Source organism: Gigantopelta aegis, chromosome 4 (genome assembly GCF_016097555.1).
Source record: "Gigantopelta aegis isolate Gae_Host chromosome 4, Gae_host_genome, whole genome shotgun sequence".
Lineage (NCBI taxonomy): Eukaryota > Metazoa > Mollusca > Gastropoda > Neomphalida > Peltospiridae > Gigantopelta > Gigantopelta aegis.
The window spans coordinates 116581113-116595590 of record NC_054702.1 but is presented as its reverse complement, the minus strand read 5'-3'; the positions used below and the strand labels follow the sequence as shown (position 1 = coordinate 116595590).

At 42.7% G+C, this 14478-nt stretch overlaps 1 protein-coding gene across 2 annotated transcripts; it reads left to right on the top strand.

Moving 5' to 3' along the window:
- The first annotated feature begins 2552 nt into the window (after positions 1 to 2552).
- LOC121372561 (probable diaminopimelate decarboxylase, chloroplastic) lies at positions 2553 to 11156 on the top strand. 2 transcript variants are annotated; one of them, XM_041498958.1, is made up of 8 exons: positions 2553 to 3452; positions 6445 to 6608; positions 7566 to 7677; positions 8063 to 8193; positions 8700 to 8769; positions 9133 to 9302; positions 10366 to 10461; positions 10907 to 11156. In XM_041498958.1, the coding sequence occupies exons 1-7, from the start codon at positions 2946 to 2948 to the stop codon at positions 10439 to 10441; spliced, it is 1230 nt and encodes a 409-aa protein (XP_041354892.1). In that variant the 5' UTR covers positions 2553 to 2945; the 3' UTR covers positions 10442 to 10461; positions 10907 to 11156. The 2 variants fall into 2 exon arrangements, with proteins under 2 accessions (XP_041354892.1, XP_041354891.1); XM_041498957.1 differs by having other exon boundaries at positions 9130 to 9302.
- The last annotated feature ends 3322 nt before the right edge of the window (positions 11157 to 14478 follow it).

The window sequence follows — 14478 nt, the reverse complement described above, 5'->3', positions numbered from 1 at the left end:
ATTGAGTCATTGTGATAATGTGCCAGTACATGTAGCAGTTTTTGTAGTTGGGCGTCATAATCTGACAGGACACACTCGTTGCAGGATAAACAAATAAAATGACTCTTTCGTGTTGTTATTTAGAAGTTAAAAGCTGACACATCTCTCGTAAAATAAACAGATTTTCATTTCAGATTGTTCGGCCATTTATATGTAATGGAACACACTCTTAATTTATGAGCAAACAGTCAGTTTCAAAGTTTACATTTTGTTGGTGTTTCTTTTCTTTTTCTTCTTCTTTTTTATATTCTTTTTTCTATTTTCTTTTTCAGGGAGGGTGAGGCAATAAAATAATTGTTGAGGCACATTTGAGAGAAACATTCATTATCCAGCCAATAGGACTGGGGTTTTATAAGCTATGTAGGACATACGTGATTTTTAAATGTTGAGGCCCTTAGCTCGGTAATCTGATATAGGATATCGAAATATTAAGATCCTAAGCTATATGGCCAGATAGAGAATGTTTAAATAAGCACAGGGTTTTCAAAGGCGCATACAGTTTTAACGCCAAGTCCTTTATCATCTCAAGCTAGGAGCAGACATGTGCTTTATATTTTGCAGGTGGGGAGGATGGACAAGACTGGTGAGTTTCCAGTGGAGTTCGGGTCATGCTACTCCAGAAAAACAAATATTAAAAAATAAAAGATGTACGTTTTAAAATCCGACTATATATAAAATATTAAAATATGGCTTGTGCCCCCTCACTAGAGTCCTTGACAAAACGCATTACAGACTGAGCTCCCATAACCCCCCCCCCCACCCCCCCCGCCCTTCCCCCCATGTCGTTCCTACGGGCCTGAACAAGGCGCCATATGATTTTCCGAAGGCATAAGCGTTCAGAAGGTATATTATCATACATGGCTTGCTGTTCGTTTTTGCAGGTAACACCTGTTTTAAACAGACATTAGAGGTGTAGAAAATCAATACGACGAGGACGAAATTGTAAATAACAGGATATCCAAGGGTCGTAAAATTATCTCCAAGGCGGCCATTGTTTTCAGTAGTGGAAACGTGCACCTGTGCTACCGGCATTGTTGAGACGATGTTGTATACACATGGACAAAAGTAAAGTGTCCGTTGAGGGCGAGGTTTAGCTTAGTAGGGCGTTTCGGACAAAAGTATAGCGTCCGTTGAGAGCGAGGTTTAGCTTAGTAGGGCGTTTTGGACAAAAGTATAGCGTCCGTTGAGGGCGAGGTTTAGCTTAGTAGGGCGGGGTTTAGCTTAGTAGGGCGTTTCGGTCAAACAATCGGTGGACACATTCTCTGGCTTTTTGCCTTTTTTCAATCTCAACCAGTCTCCCACGACTGGTATATCAAAGGCTGTGGTAGGTGCTGTCCTGACAGAGAAAGTATATATAGAATATCCCTTGTCGCTAACTGGAAAATGCAGAGGGTTTCCTCTGTTAATGGCGAGGCCTGGTATAAATTTTAGGATTGATAACTTGACATGGTCACCGTGCTGGACAGTTTGGAGGCGGATCATAATTATATTCTCTCTCTCTCTCTGTGTGTGTGTGTGTCTCTCTCTCTCTTTCTGTCTCTCTCTCTGTCTCTGTGTGTGTGTGTCTCTCTGTCTGTCTGTCTGTCTCTGTCTCTCTCTCTCTCTCTCTCTCTCTCTCTCTCTCTCTCTCTCTCTCTCTCTCTCTCTCTCTCTCTCTCTCTCTCTGTCTCTACCGGCCTCGATGGCGTCGTGGTAGGCCATCGGTCTACAGGCTGGTAGGTACTGGGTTCGGATCCCAGTCGAGACATGGGATTTTTAATCCAGATACCGACTCCAAACCCTGAGTAAGTGCTCCGCAAGGCTCAATGGGTAGGTGTAAACCACTTGCACCGACCAGTGATCCATAACTGGTTCAACAAAGGCCATGGTTTGTGTTGTCCTGCCTGTGGGAAGCGTAAATAAAAGATCCCTTGCTGCTAATCGGAAGAGTAGCCCATGTAGTGGCGACAGCGGGTTTCCTCTCAAAATCTGTGTGGTCCTTAACCATATGTCTGACGCCATATAACCGTAAATAAAATGTGTTGAGTGCGTCGTTAAATAAAACATTTCTTTCTTTCTTTTTTCTCTCTGTCTCTTTCTCTCTGTCTCTTTCTCTGCCCCTCTCTCTCTGCCTCTCTCTCTCTCTGTCTCTCTCTGTCTCTCTCTCTCTCTCTCTCTCTCTCTCTCTCTTTCTCTCTCAAAAAAAAGAGAAAAAAAGTTGAGGCGTCGTTGAATAACTATTACTTTCCATATTATTTTAAAAGTAATCTATTATTAGTGTAATGAAAATTGTGGCATTTTCTTTTAGACCGCATGTGCTTTTGTGGTTTGTTTTATAACGAGCGGTAACCAACCAGTCATGGTGAAACAAAAAATGTGCTGAACGTTATTACATGTCTATACCTGTTCCTGAAGAACCACATACGTGTTATATTATTAATACTGTCATATGAAAAACGCCAGCTGCGTGTAGGAACCGTGTGTAGCCCGTGGTCTACAGAGCATGTCTGATTGGGAGTTGTTTTGTTTATTAGTTGGTGTAACGGATCAGATGCATGGTTATCCAGAAACCGGACCGTGACAGACATGCTTGGAACTCCAGTGGTATAGGGGCATGTAAAAGCGGTTCACGTTCACGTTTACGAGCTCTGAGCCAGCACTTGTAATGTGCCGTGGAGTTATTAATGACATAAGGAACACCGTTATCGCTGGTGTTATTATCGCCACTTCGTGCTGCCGCCCAATTACATAGCAGACCCGGATTTCAATTTATAAATAGTTTTGTATCTGCAGTTACCTTCTCATGACACTGTCTCTTTACTAGTCGGTCACTACGCTGTTTGTAGAGCCGGTAATCAAAGTTAAGCCTTAGGTGTATCACAGCGCTTAACTGTAAGTGACCTCCAACCGTGCGGATATATTTCAACATGGCTTACCGCATTTCCAACCAATTTCATTTTAAGGACGGATATCTGTTCTGTGAAGACGTACGTGTGACGGACCTGGCGGCGAATGTGGAGAGATGTGGCGTAACGCCGCCGTCGCCTCTCTTTGTGTACAGCAAGAGTCAGCTGTTGGAGAACATCCAGGCGTACAGAAAGGCTCTGGCGACTCTGTCGGTGCCCAGCGTGATCAACTACTCGATGAAAGCGAACGCCAACGTGTCGCTGCTGAAGCTGATCCGCGGCCAGGGCTGCTGCACGACGCTGGTGAGCGGCCTCGAGCTCGAGTTCGGCAGGGTGGCCGGCTTCCACCCACAGCGCATGATGTTCAACGGCAATGGCAAGACGCGCGCCGATGTCGAGAAGGCCGTCAGGCTCGGCTGCCTCGTCAACGTGGACAGCGACTTCGACTGTCGCAAAATCGACGCCGTCTGTCAGCAGCTGGGGACCAAGACCAGCGTCCTGCTGAGGGTCAACCCTGACGTCGACCCAGTGAGTAGATATATCTCATACCACACGTTAACTTGATCCAGTGAGTAGATATATATCTCATAACACACGTTACCTTGATCCATTGAGTAGATATATATCAGGTATTACACATTACCTTGACCCAGTGAGTAGACATCTGTGATAGCATATGTTACTTTGATCCAATGAGTAGACATACCTCATACCACATGTTATCTTGATCCAGTGAGTAAACATATCTCATACCACACGTTATCTTGATCTAGTGAGTAAACATATCTCATACCACACGTTACCTTGATCTAGTGAGTAAACATATATCATAACCCACGTTACCTTGATCCAGTGAGTAAACATATATCATTACCAACGTTACCTTGATCCAGTGAAGAAACATACCTTATCCACACGTTACCTTGATCCAGTGAGTAAACATACCTCATACCACACGTTACCTTGATCCAGTCAGTAAACATATATCCTACCACACGTTACCTTGATCCAGTGAGTAAACATACCTCATACCACACGTTACCTTGATCCAGTGAGTACACATACCTCATACCACACGTTACCTTTATCCAGTGAAGAAACATACCTCATACCACACGTTACCTTGATCCAGTGAGTAAACATACCCCATACCACACGTTACCTTGATCCAGTGAAGAAACATATATCCTACCACACGTTACCTTGATCCAGTGAGTAAACATACCTCATACCACACGTTACCTTGATCCAGTCAGTAAACATATATCCTACCACACGTTACCTTGATCCAGTGAGTAAACATACCTCATACCACACGTTACCTTGATCCAGTGAGTACACATACCTCATACCACACGTTACCTTTATCCAGTGAAGAAACATACCTCATACCCCACGTTACCTTGATCCAGTGAGTAAACATACCCCATACCACACGTTACCTTGATCCAGTGAAGAAACATATATCCTACCACACGTTACCTTGATCCAGTGAGTAAACATACCTCATACCACACGTTACCTTGATCCAGTCAGTAAACATATATCCTACCACACGTTACCTTGATCTAGTGAGTAAACATACCTCATACCACACGTTACCTTGATCCAGTGAGTACACATACCTCATACCACACGTTACCTTTATCCAGTGAAGAAACATACCTCATACCACACGTTACCTTCATCCAGTGAGTAAACATACCCCATACCACACGTTACCTTGATCCAGTGAAGAAACATATATCCTACCACACGTTACCTTGATCCAGTGAGTAAACATACCTCATACCACACGTTATCTTGATCCAGTGAAGAAACATATATCCTACCACACGTTACCTTGATCCAGTGAGTAAACATACCTCATACCACACGTTATCTTGATCCAGTCAGTAAACATGTATCCTACCACACGTTACCTTGATCCAGTGAGTAAACATACCTCATACCACACGTTACCTTGATCCAGTCAGTAAACATATATCCTACCACACGTTACCTTGATCCAGTGAGTAAACATACCTCATACCACACGTTACCTTGATCCAGTCAGTAAACATATATCCTACCACACGTTACCTTGATCCAGTGAGTAAACATACCTCATACCACACGTTACCTTGATCCAGTGAAGAAACATATATCCTACCACACGTTACCGTGATCCAGTGAGTAAACATACCTCATACCACACGTTACCTTGATCCAGTCAGTAAACATATATCATACCACACGTTACCTTGATCCAGTGAGTAAACATATATCATAACCCACGTTACCTTGATCCAGTGAGTAAACATATATCATAACCCACGTTACCTTGATCCAGTGAGTAAACATATATCATTACCCACGTTACCTTCATCCAGTGAGTAAACATATCTCATTACCCACGTTACCTTGATCCAGTGAGTAAACATATATCCTACCACACGTTACCTTGATCCAGTCAGTAAACATATATCCTACCACACGTTACCTTGATCCAGTGAGTACGTTTTAGCTAGACACCCATCTTATGACGTGTTTTTCATCCAATGTTCAGTAGATGTCTGTTATAAATTGATCCTATGTCCGTTTTGTTTAACGACACTTCTAAAGCACATTGATTTATTAATGTTATTCATCGGCTATTGAATGTCAAAGATTTGGTAATTTTGACATATAGACTTAGAGGAAACCCGCTACATTTTTCCGTTAGTAGGAAGGACTATTTTATAGCATCATCCAACAGACAGAATAGCACATACTATGGTATTTGATATACCAGTCGTGGTGCACTGGCTGGAATGAGAAATAACCTTGATCCAATAAGTACATGTTTTCTAGACATCCCTCATGAATCGCTTTGTGTAAGTACGTATTAGTAGATATTCATCATAAGACATATTAACTTCACGCACTGGGTACACATTTCGTAGGCATCCATCCAGCGTCATGATCCAGTCACTACACGTCCATACACATAACATATCTGGTAACACAGATTCTACTGATTCACTGAATACGTTGTTGGTTTGTTTTTATGGGTGTTTTTCTTCAGTTTATTTTATTTGTTTATTCAATGTAAACATCATTTTGTTACACCTTCTTCATACTATGATATCAGTTACATTCTCTCGATCTAGTGAATACAGACTCTGTGTGTAGTTTGCTTTTACTTGTGTACATATGTATTCAGTTTAAGGGCGGATCTAGAACATAGTTTAGGCTGGGGATCAAGAACAAACGGATACATGGACTAACTCCTGAAAAGAGCATATTATTTATAACAGTTTGGCATTCATGAAATAAAAATTGTAAACAAATTGTTCCAGAAAAGGGGAACTTGAATTTTGTTGGAGGGTGGGGATGGCGGGTTAGTAGTCATTTCCCTTGGATCCGTCTTTACAGTTTGTTTACACACTGAGGATCGACACATACAATACTATGACATCTACTGGTTTTCATGACGGATTACTTGATATATTGGGTCAGTAGGATTTAACTATTTTATCTGAACATTTACATTTTTCAGAAAGTGCATCCGTATGTGAGTACGGGTTTGGCGGGGTCAAAGTTCGGAGTGTGCGTTGATGACGTAGACCAGGTTGTGAAGATGTTGTCGGAGTCGTCGTACCTTCACTTGGTAGGTCTCCACTGCCACGTGGGCTCCACCGTGCGGGACGTCAGCGTGTTCAGGTACAGTCATGACAAGGCCGATGTATACAGTTACGGTGTCTGGGTTTTGTTTCTTCTTGTTGCTTTGTGTTTGTTTTTGTTTGGTTGTTGTTATTGTTGTTTTTTGTCTGTGCTGTTTTTTTCGGGAGGTGGGTGGGGGTGTGGAGGGGTACGGGCGCCGAATGTTGTGCACTTAAATGGGCGGGACTTAGCCCAGTGGTAAAGCGCTCGCTCGATGCGCTGCCGGTTTGGGATCGATTCCCGTCGGTGGGCCCATTGGGCTATTTCTCATTCCAGCCAGTTCACCACGACTGGTATATCAAAGGCCGTGGTATGTACTACCCTGTCTGTGGGATGGTGCATATAAAAGATCCTTTGCTGTTAATTGAAAAGAGTAGCCCATGAAGTGGCGACAGCGGGTTTCCTCTCTCAATATTTGTGTGGTCCTTAACCATATACATGTCTGACGTCATATAACCGTAACTAAAAATGTGTTGAGTGCGTCGTTAAATAAAACATTTCTTTTTTTTCCGTGTACTTAAATGTACTGACGTCCAAAAGAAACATTACATAAATATTGTTGCTAATAGAATTAAAGAACCAATTTAGAAACCACCTTACAAACACTATGCGTGTATCACGAAGTGCATTGTGACGTGTAGATGTTGAACTTCATGACACTTTCATATCCTACGGTGGGACCGTACCATTTGTTGGTTTTCTATGATACAATTCAATACTTACATAGTTTCTTTTGAACGTCAGTATATTATTACAGTACAATGTTGGTAGACTTGTGGCACTCCGCCGCTAGATAGAAGGGTCTGTTGTGAAGCAGGGCCCCGTTCCATGAAGGTATCTTAGCGCTAAGATCACCTTATTGCATAGCTACCGTATGCACTAAGGTAATCTTAGTGCTAAGATCGCTTCGTGGAACGGGGCCCTGGTCCTGATGGCGGCAGTGTGATGTGATTTCAGGTCGTGTCTTCAGACGCTCCTGGATCTGAGGCGCTCCCTGCAGCAGCGAGGCTTCACCGACATCCGCTACATCAACCTGGGAGGAGGGCTCATGATCGACTACGAGACACACGTCAGTAGTTCTACATTTCATTATTACACGACTGAATCGTGCATAGTGCCACCCAATCAAATCTCTTAACACATATTTAAAGTTATTGCATTCAAACAGTTCAACAAATATAGTATTTAATGACACCACCAGAGCACATTGATTTATTGGCTATTGGATGTCAAACATTTGGTAAGTTTGACATATAGGCCCTAGTCTTAGAGAGGAAACCCGCTTAATGTTTCCATTAGTAGCAAGAGATCTTTTATATGCATCATCCCACAGACAGTAAAGAACATACCACGGCCTTTTTGTATCCCATTATAGATATAAACAATACACCACTTCACCATACTAGAAGAAAATGAAAGCTATACAGTTGTTCATTGTTTGTTTTGTGTTGCAGGCTGACCGAACTCATCCCGCCAGGTTGGACACTGACGAGGAGCTGAAGGCGATCCATAGTCAAATCGACTCACACGATTCTCACGTGCAGTCTCAACTGAACTCCGTCTTCGACGACTACAAAGCTGAGAAGTAGGGTCTAACTATAATACCATTATCATCGAGAAACCCTGACTGAGATTTCATAGCAGTGTGGTCGTTTTACGGAAGTTACACTGTCAGATACTTCATTTTAATATTCCCAGTTTTTTGTAGTGTTGATGTTTTATTTCTTTGTTGCAACGTCAGTTAAAAATAAACTTTCATTCAATGATATAATACTTAATGATTGCCTATTCTTCGTTTTCATAAATCTTGCCAGAATTTATAGCGATGTATTTTGTTGCCTTGCCAATATCTTGACATTAAACTGATATTTATGTAAGGATTTCAAACTGATGGACTTACCTTTGTTTCACACCCAATAGCCGATCTCTGTTTTTGTGCTGGGGTGTCGTTAAACATTCATTTATTCATTCTTTCATTGTGCAAGTACGTTGGATTCGTGTGGACAGACACACGGGTGTAGCAAACCGTTGTAGTTGTTGTTTTGATTAGAATGCATTGTAGATTTACACGTTATTTGTTGACGTCTTCAGAATGGCGCGATCACAGTTACTCCAGAGGTTAGCAAGTATCACTCAGTCTACCTGGAAGTGGAATCGGCAGGTAAACAGACGAGTCGGCACGTGTATCCCGACCACTAGCTGGCACTTGCTCAGTACTTATATATATATGGTACTTATGGGGTGGTACTTATCCAGATACTTAAAGTAGGGAGATAAGTAGCCTATTTTTATAAATACGGAGACCACGTGGCAGCAGTACTGTTTCAACTATTTGTATTTGCAATATTTATCTCAACTCATCCAGTCTTTGATACGATAATACTTTGATGTATGATCATTATTTTTACAGAATATCAAGTTGTCTTTTGGTGTTCTTCAATCCTTATTGTGCATCCAAATTTATTGCTGCATTTGTTTACAACTCATCACCACTATTTCTAAGATTTCTAAATCGATTTAGCAGCATACATCACTCGAAATACCAACACCAGCTGATCTGATTGGTTCAATCCGGCCTCTACTGACGAATGAAAAAGATTTAACTTTGATAGTGGAGCCTGGCAGGTCTTTGCTGGGCAATACCGCGATTCTAATGACGTCAGTGCTTGGTTCCAAGAAAGCAGGACTAAAACGGTAATTTAACTTCGGTGGTGTTAGACGTACATCACATTTTATATTCTCCCCCAACCCCAATATAAAATCGTTGCTGCGCCAATGGAGTCTATTACACTGTCTATTATATATAAAACTATAGCATTACCCCCACCCCACCCGACCCCACCCCACCGTTAACGTTTTTTCTTGGGAGTGTTTTTATGTACGTGAGGAGACAACCCATCTTCATGTACGCACGCACACACCAGGGGTGGATACAGGGATTTGAAAAGGGCGTGAGAAAATGTTTAGAGCGACAAGTGCTCTATCGACTGCACGGTATGACGCCGTGGGTGGGAGTCAGTATTTACTTTCTAAAGATGACTCAACATTTTGGCCATTATAAATTATATGTACAGTGAATGTTAAAAAAGGGGTGTAGGCCCTACACATACCCTGCATCAAACATGTTAACACGTCCAGGCACACACCATGCGCATATACAGAGGGAGTGTGTGTGTGTGTGTGTACATGTGTGTTTGTGCAGTTTTGTAGAGAGATGAGAGAGAGACGAGAGAGAGCTCACGGAGCCGGTGACAAACCACGGGGGGGGGTGGTGGCCATTGGCTAAGACGTTACGTTGTGTGTTTGTTGCAGTTTTGTAATCACGGACGGCGGTATGACGAAATAGTGGTTTATTTTATTAATGCACATCTAGTGCCTCATCTATATGAGGGCAGCCAATCACGAGATCCTTTACTGGACAATACATCCTTCCTGCACCGCTCAGAGGACTTCCACTCCAAGACTAGTTTACTCAATTAAAACTAACACAGGACAGAGCTAATTGGAATAAATATAGTTGTTACGACATTCAAAAACAAAAATGTATATTGCAGCAAAAAATATATGTGAATTGTGAAACAATTATGGTCACATTAAGATTGCCATACGCAGTTTGACAAGCATCTTTCGATTAGGGGTTTTGATCGAGTCATCTGCATGCAAAAGAATTCCACTATATGTAGATTAATGAAGCATGGCGGCTTCACAATCTGATTGGTAGTTTGTTTCGTCTCAAATGCTTGTTTTCACCTTGTAGGATCGTCTGCTACCCAAAGTTCAAGAAGGCTGCGGTCTGGCCGTGTTTGATGTCGGAGCATATTGTTCCAACATGACCTCCAATTACAACTTGAGAGTAAGTTGAAGTATTCCTGTAAACATAGGCGTATGAGCTCTCTTTTCTTTCTTTTTTTGGCTGGTGTGTGTCTGAATGGGTGTGTGGTTATTGTTACATGGATTACAACTAGTGTACGTAGATTGATACATGGTGAAGTTTTCAGGCTCATTTTGCACCCCCCCCCCCCCCCCCCCCCCAGTCTGGTATATTACATCTATAAATGTGTATCATCATTCATATTCAGCTTTGATCTGTAATGTGTCATTATCCGATGATTAATCAATGTGCTTAAGTGGTGTCGTTAAACAAAACAAACTTTAAAATCGTATCTCTGCACAAGGCAGTCAAAAGAATATTTGGCAGTCATGATTGCTTCCATAATCTACCTATACTATAAGGTTTCATATTTCCAGTTTGGTAAATGTTATGTATGGAAGATTAATGTTTACATTGTCTTGATCAGGTTCGACCATGTGAAGTGTTGGTTGATGGCAACTCGTGGCAGCTGATTCGAGAGCCGGACACCCTGGATGACCTCCTGAAGCCATACCGCGGTGTCCACTGTGGAAGAGCATTCACCGTATTTTCTAGCACATGACCGACACGTTTTCTTCTTTCAGCCAGTGCACCACAACTAGTCAAAAGCTGTGGTATGTGCTTTCCTGTCTTTGGTAAAGTACATATAAAAGATCCCTTCCTGCATCAGGAAAAATGTAGCGGGTTTCCTTGGTTGACTACTATTTGGAATTACCAAATGTTTGACATCCAATAGCCGATGATTAATTAATCAGTGCTCTAGTGGTGTCGTTAAACAAAACAAACTTGTAACCTTGTTATACAAAATTAATAATAAACAAACAAAAAGGTTTCATTCATTTATTGGCTGAGAAAAAAATATCACTTTAATGAATGTACATTCCTGACGTTCTCATGTGAATGTTCCAGCATGTATATGGGTTCATTTGTAATACTTTATCGATTTGTTGTTGTTCCAGCATGTATATGGGTTCATTTGTAATACTTTATCGATTTGTTGTTGTTCCAGCATGTATATGGGTTCATTTGCAATACTTTATCGATTTGTTGTTGTTCCAGCATGTATATGGGTTCATTTGTAATACTTTATCGATTTGTTGTTGGTTTTGTAGAACATGCTCATGTGCACAAGCAGACATCTCACTAAATTATACACTGAACTGATTTTCATTTAACACTATCACACACACATGAAGACATTGATTTAGGCTTCTTCCATATAATAAATAACTTTCTTTCTATCTATGATCCTCTGTAAAAGAAAAATCTGTTTGTAGTCCTCCACTTCAAACATCACAATAAAAAACTTATAAATAATAGAACAAAAACAGAACAAAAAACTAGAAAATATGTTGACTAGACATTTTCTCTCGGTTAATGACGATACAATCAAACTTGCACTCTTGTAACTGCATACATCTAATAAACGTCTCGTTCATTTGCAATAAATATTGAGACTTGAAACAAAATGTGCGAAAAAGAACTAAAGCAATATAAGAAAAACTAAATTGAAAATAGCACTCTGTCAACCTAGCACCAATACGCATACTTTTAAGCTTAATGGACTATACAAATGTATGCGCAAACATTTGGCACATGTAAATGAATATGTTTAACAATGTAAATAGAACAAATGATGAGTGTGAGGAACACATCCAATTCATGTTTCTCAAACTTTTAACACTGATTCAAACCAACTTCTAGTAGCATTGAAAACATTATCATCACAGCAAAAGCACGTATCTGGCTCATATTTTCAGTGATCTCTTCTTGTGTCTTTGTGAGATACCAAGTAAATTACATTTCCAATCAATACAAGTTTTGTTTGGTGGTGCTGTAGGCTATAGGTGTTATGGGTGGGGTGCTTAGTGGTACTGTAGGCTATATGTGTTATGGGTGAGGTGTTTGGTGGTGCTGTAGGGTGTAGGTGTTATGGTGGGTGCTGTAGGCTATAGGTGTTATGGGCGGGGTGTTTGGTGGTGCTGTAGGCTATAGGTGTTATGGGTGGGGTGTTTGGTGGTGCTGTAGGCTATAGGTGTTATGGGTGTTTGGTGGTGTTTGGTGGTGGGTGAGGTGTTTGGTGGTGCTGTAGGCTATAGGTGTTATGGGTGAGGTGTTTGGTGGTGCTGTAGGGTGTTATGGGTGAGGTGTTTGGTGGTGGCTGTAGGCTATAGGTGTTATGGGTGAGGTGTTTGGTGGTGCTGTAGGCTATAGGTGTTATGGGTGAGGTGTTTGGTGGTGCTGTAGGCTATAGGTGTTATGGGTGAGGTGTTTGGTGGTGCTGTAGGCTATAGGTGTTATGGGCGGGATGTTTGGTGGTGCTGTAGGTGTTATGGGCGGGGTGTTTGGTGGTGCTGTAGGCTATAGGTGTTATGGGTGAGGTGTTTGGTGGTGCTGTAGGCTATAGGTGTTATGGGTGGGGTGTTTGGTGGTGCTGTAGGCTATAGGTGTTATGTTATGGGGATGTTATGGGCGTTTGGTGTTTGGTGGTGCTGTAGGCTATAGGCTGTTATGGGTGAGATGTTTGGTGGTGCTGTAGGCTATAGGTGTTATGGGCGGGATGTTTGGTGGTGCTGTAGGCTATAGGTGTTATGGGTGAGGTGTTTGGTGGTGCTGTAGGCTATAGGTGTTATGGGCGGGGTGTTTGGTGGTGCTGTAGGCTATAGGTGTTATGGGCGGGGTGTTTGGTGGTGCTGTAGGCTATAGGTGTTATGGGTGGGGTGTTTGGTGGTGCTGTAGGCTATAGGTGTTATGGGTGAGGTGTTTGGTGGTGCTGTAGGCTATAGGTGTTATGGGTGGGGTGTTTGGGGTGTGTTATAGGTGTTATGGGTGGTGCTGTAGGCTATAGGTGTTATGGGTGGGGTGTTTAGTGGTGCTGTAGGCTATAGGTGTTATGGGTGGGGTGTTTGGTGGTGCTGTAGGCTATAGGTGTTATGGGCGGGATGTTTGGTGGTGCTGTAGGCTATAGGTGTTATGGGCGGGGTGTTTGGTGGTGCTGTAGGCTATAGGTGTTATGGGCGGGGTGTTTGGTGGTGCTGTAGGCTATAGGTGTTATGGGCGGGGTGTTTGGTGGTGCTGTAGGCTATAGGTGTTATGGGTGGGGTGGTTGGTGGGGCTGTAGGTGTTATGGGTGGGGTGTTTGGTGGTGCTGTAGGCTATAGGTGTTATGGGTGAGGTGTTTGGTGGTGCTGTAGGCTATAGGTGTTATGGGCGGGGTGTTTGGTGGGGTGTTGGCCATGGGCGGGATGTTTGGTGGTGCTGTAGGCTATAGGTGTTATGGGTGGGGTGTTTGGTGGGCTGTAGGCTATAGGTGTTATGGGTGTGTTTGGTGGTGCTGTAGGCTATAGGTGTTATGGGTGAGGTGTTTGGTGGTGCTGTAGGCTATAGGTGTTATGGGTGGGGTGTTTGGTGGTGCTGTAGGCTATAGGTGTTATGGGCGGGGTGTGTGGTGGGGCTGTAGGCTATAGGTGTTATGGGTGGGGTGTTTGGTGGGGCTGTAGGCTATAGGTGTTATGGGCGAGGTGTTTGGTGGTGCTGTAGGCTATAGGTGTTATGGGTGAGGTGTTTGGTGGTGCTGTAGGCTATAGGTGTTATGGGGTGCTGTAGGCTATAGGTGTTATGGGCGGGGTGTTTGGTGGTGCTGTAGGCTATAGATGTTATGGGTGAGGCTGTGTTGGTGGGGGTGCTGTAGGCTATAGGTGTTATGGGCGTAGGGGGCGGGATGTTTGGTGGTGCTGTAGGCTATAGGTGTTATGGGTGAGGTGTTTGGTGGGGCTCTAGGCTATAGGTGTTATGGGCGAGGTGTTTGGTGGTGCTGTAGGCTATAGGTGTTATGGGTGAGGTGTTTGGTGGGGCTGTAGGCTATAGGTGTTATGGGTGGTATGTTTGGTGGTGTTGGTGGGGCTGTAGGCTAGACACAGACTGATACTATAGACACTACACTGTACAGACTGATACTACATACTGATACTACAGACACAGACTAATACTACTTACACT

Coding starts and splice junctions, on each gene's coding strand:
- LOC121372561 (XM_041498957.1), top strand. CDS start 2,946: ATGGCTTACCGCATTTCCAACCAATTTCATTTTAAGGACGGATATCTG. Junction 3,453..6,444: donor TCAACCCTGACGTCGACCCA/GTGAGTAGATAT, acceptor TACATTTTTCAG/AAAGTGCATCCGTATGTGAG. Junction 7,678..8,062: donor TGATCGACTACGAGACACAC/GTCAGTAGTTCT, acceptor TTTGTGTTGCAG/GCTGACCGAACTCATCCCGC.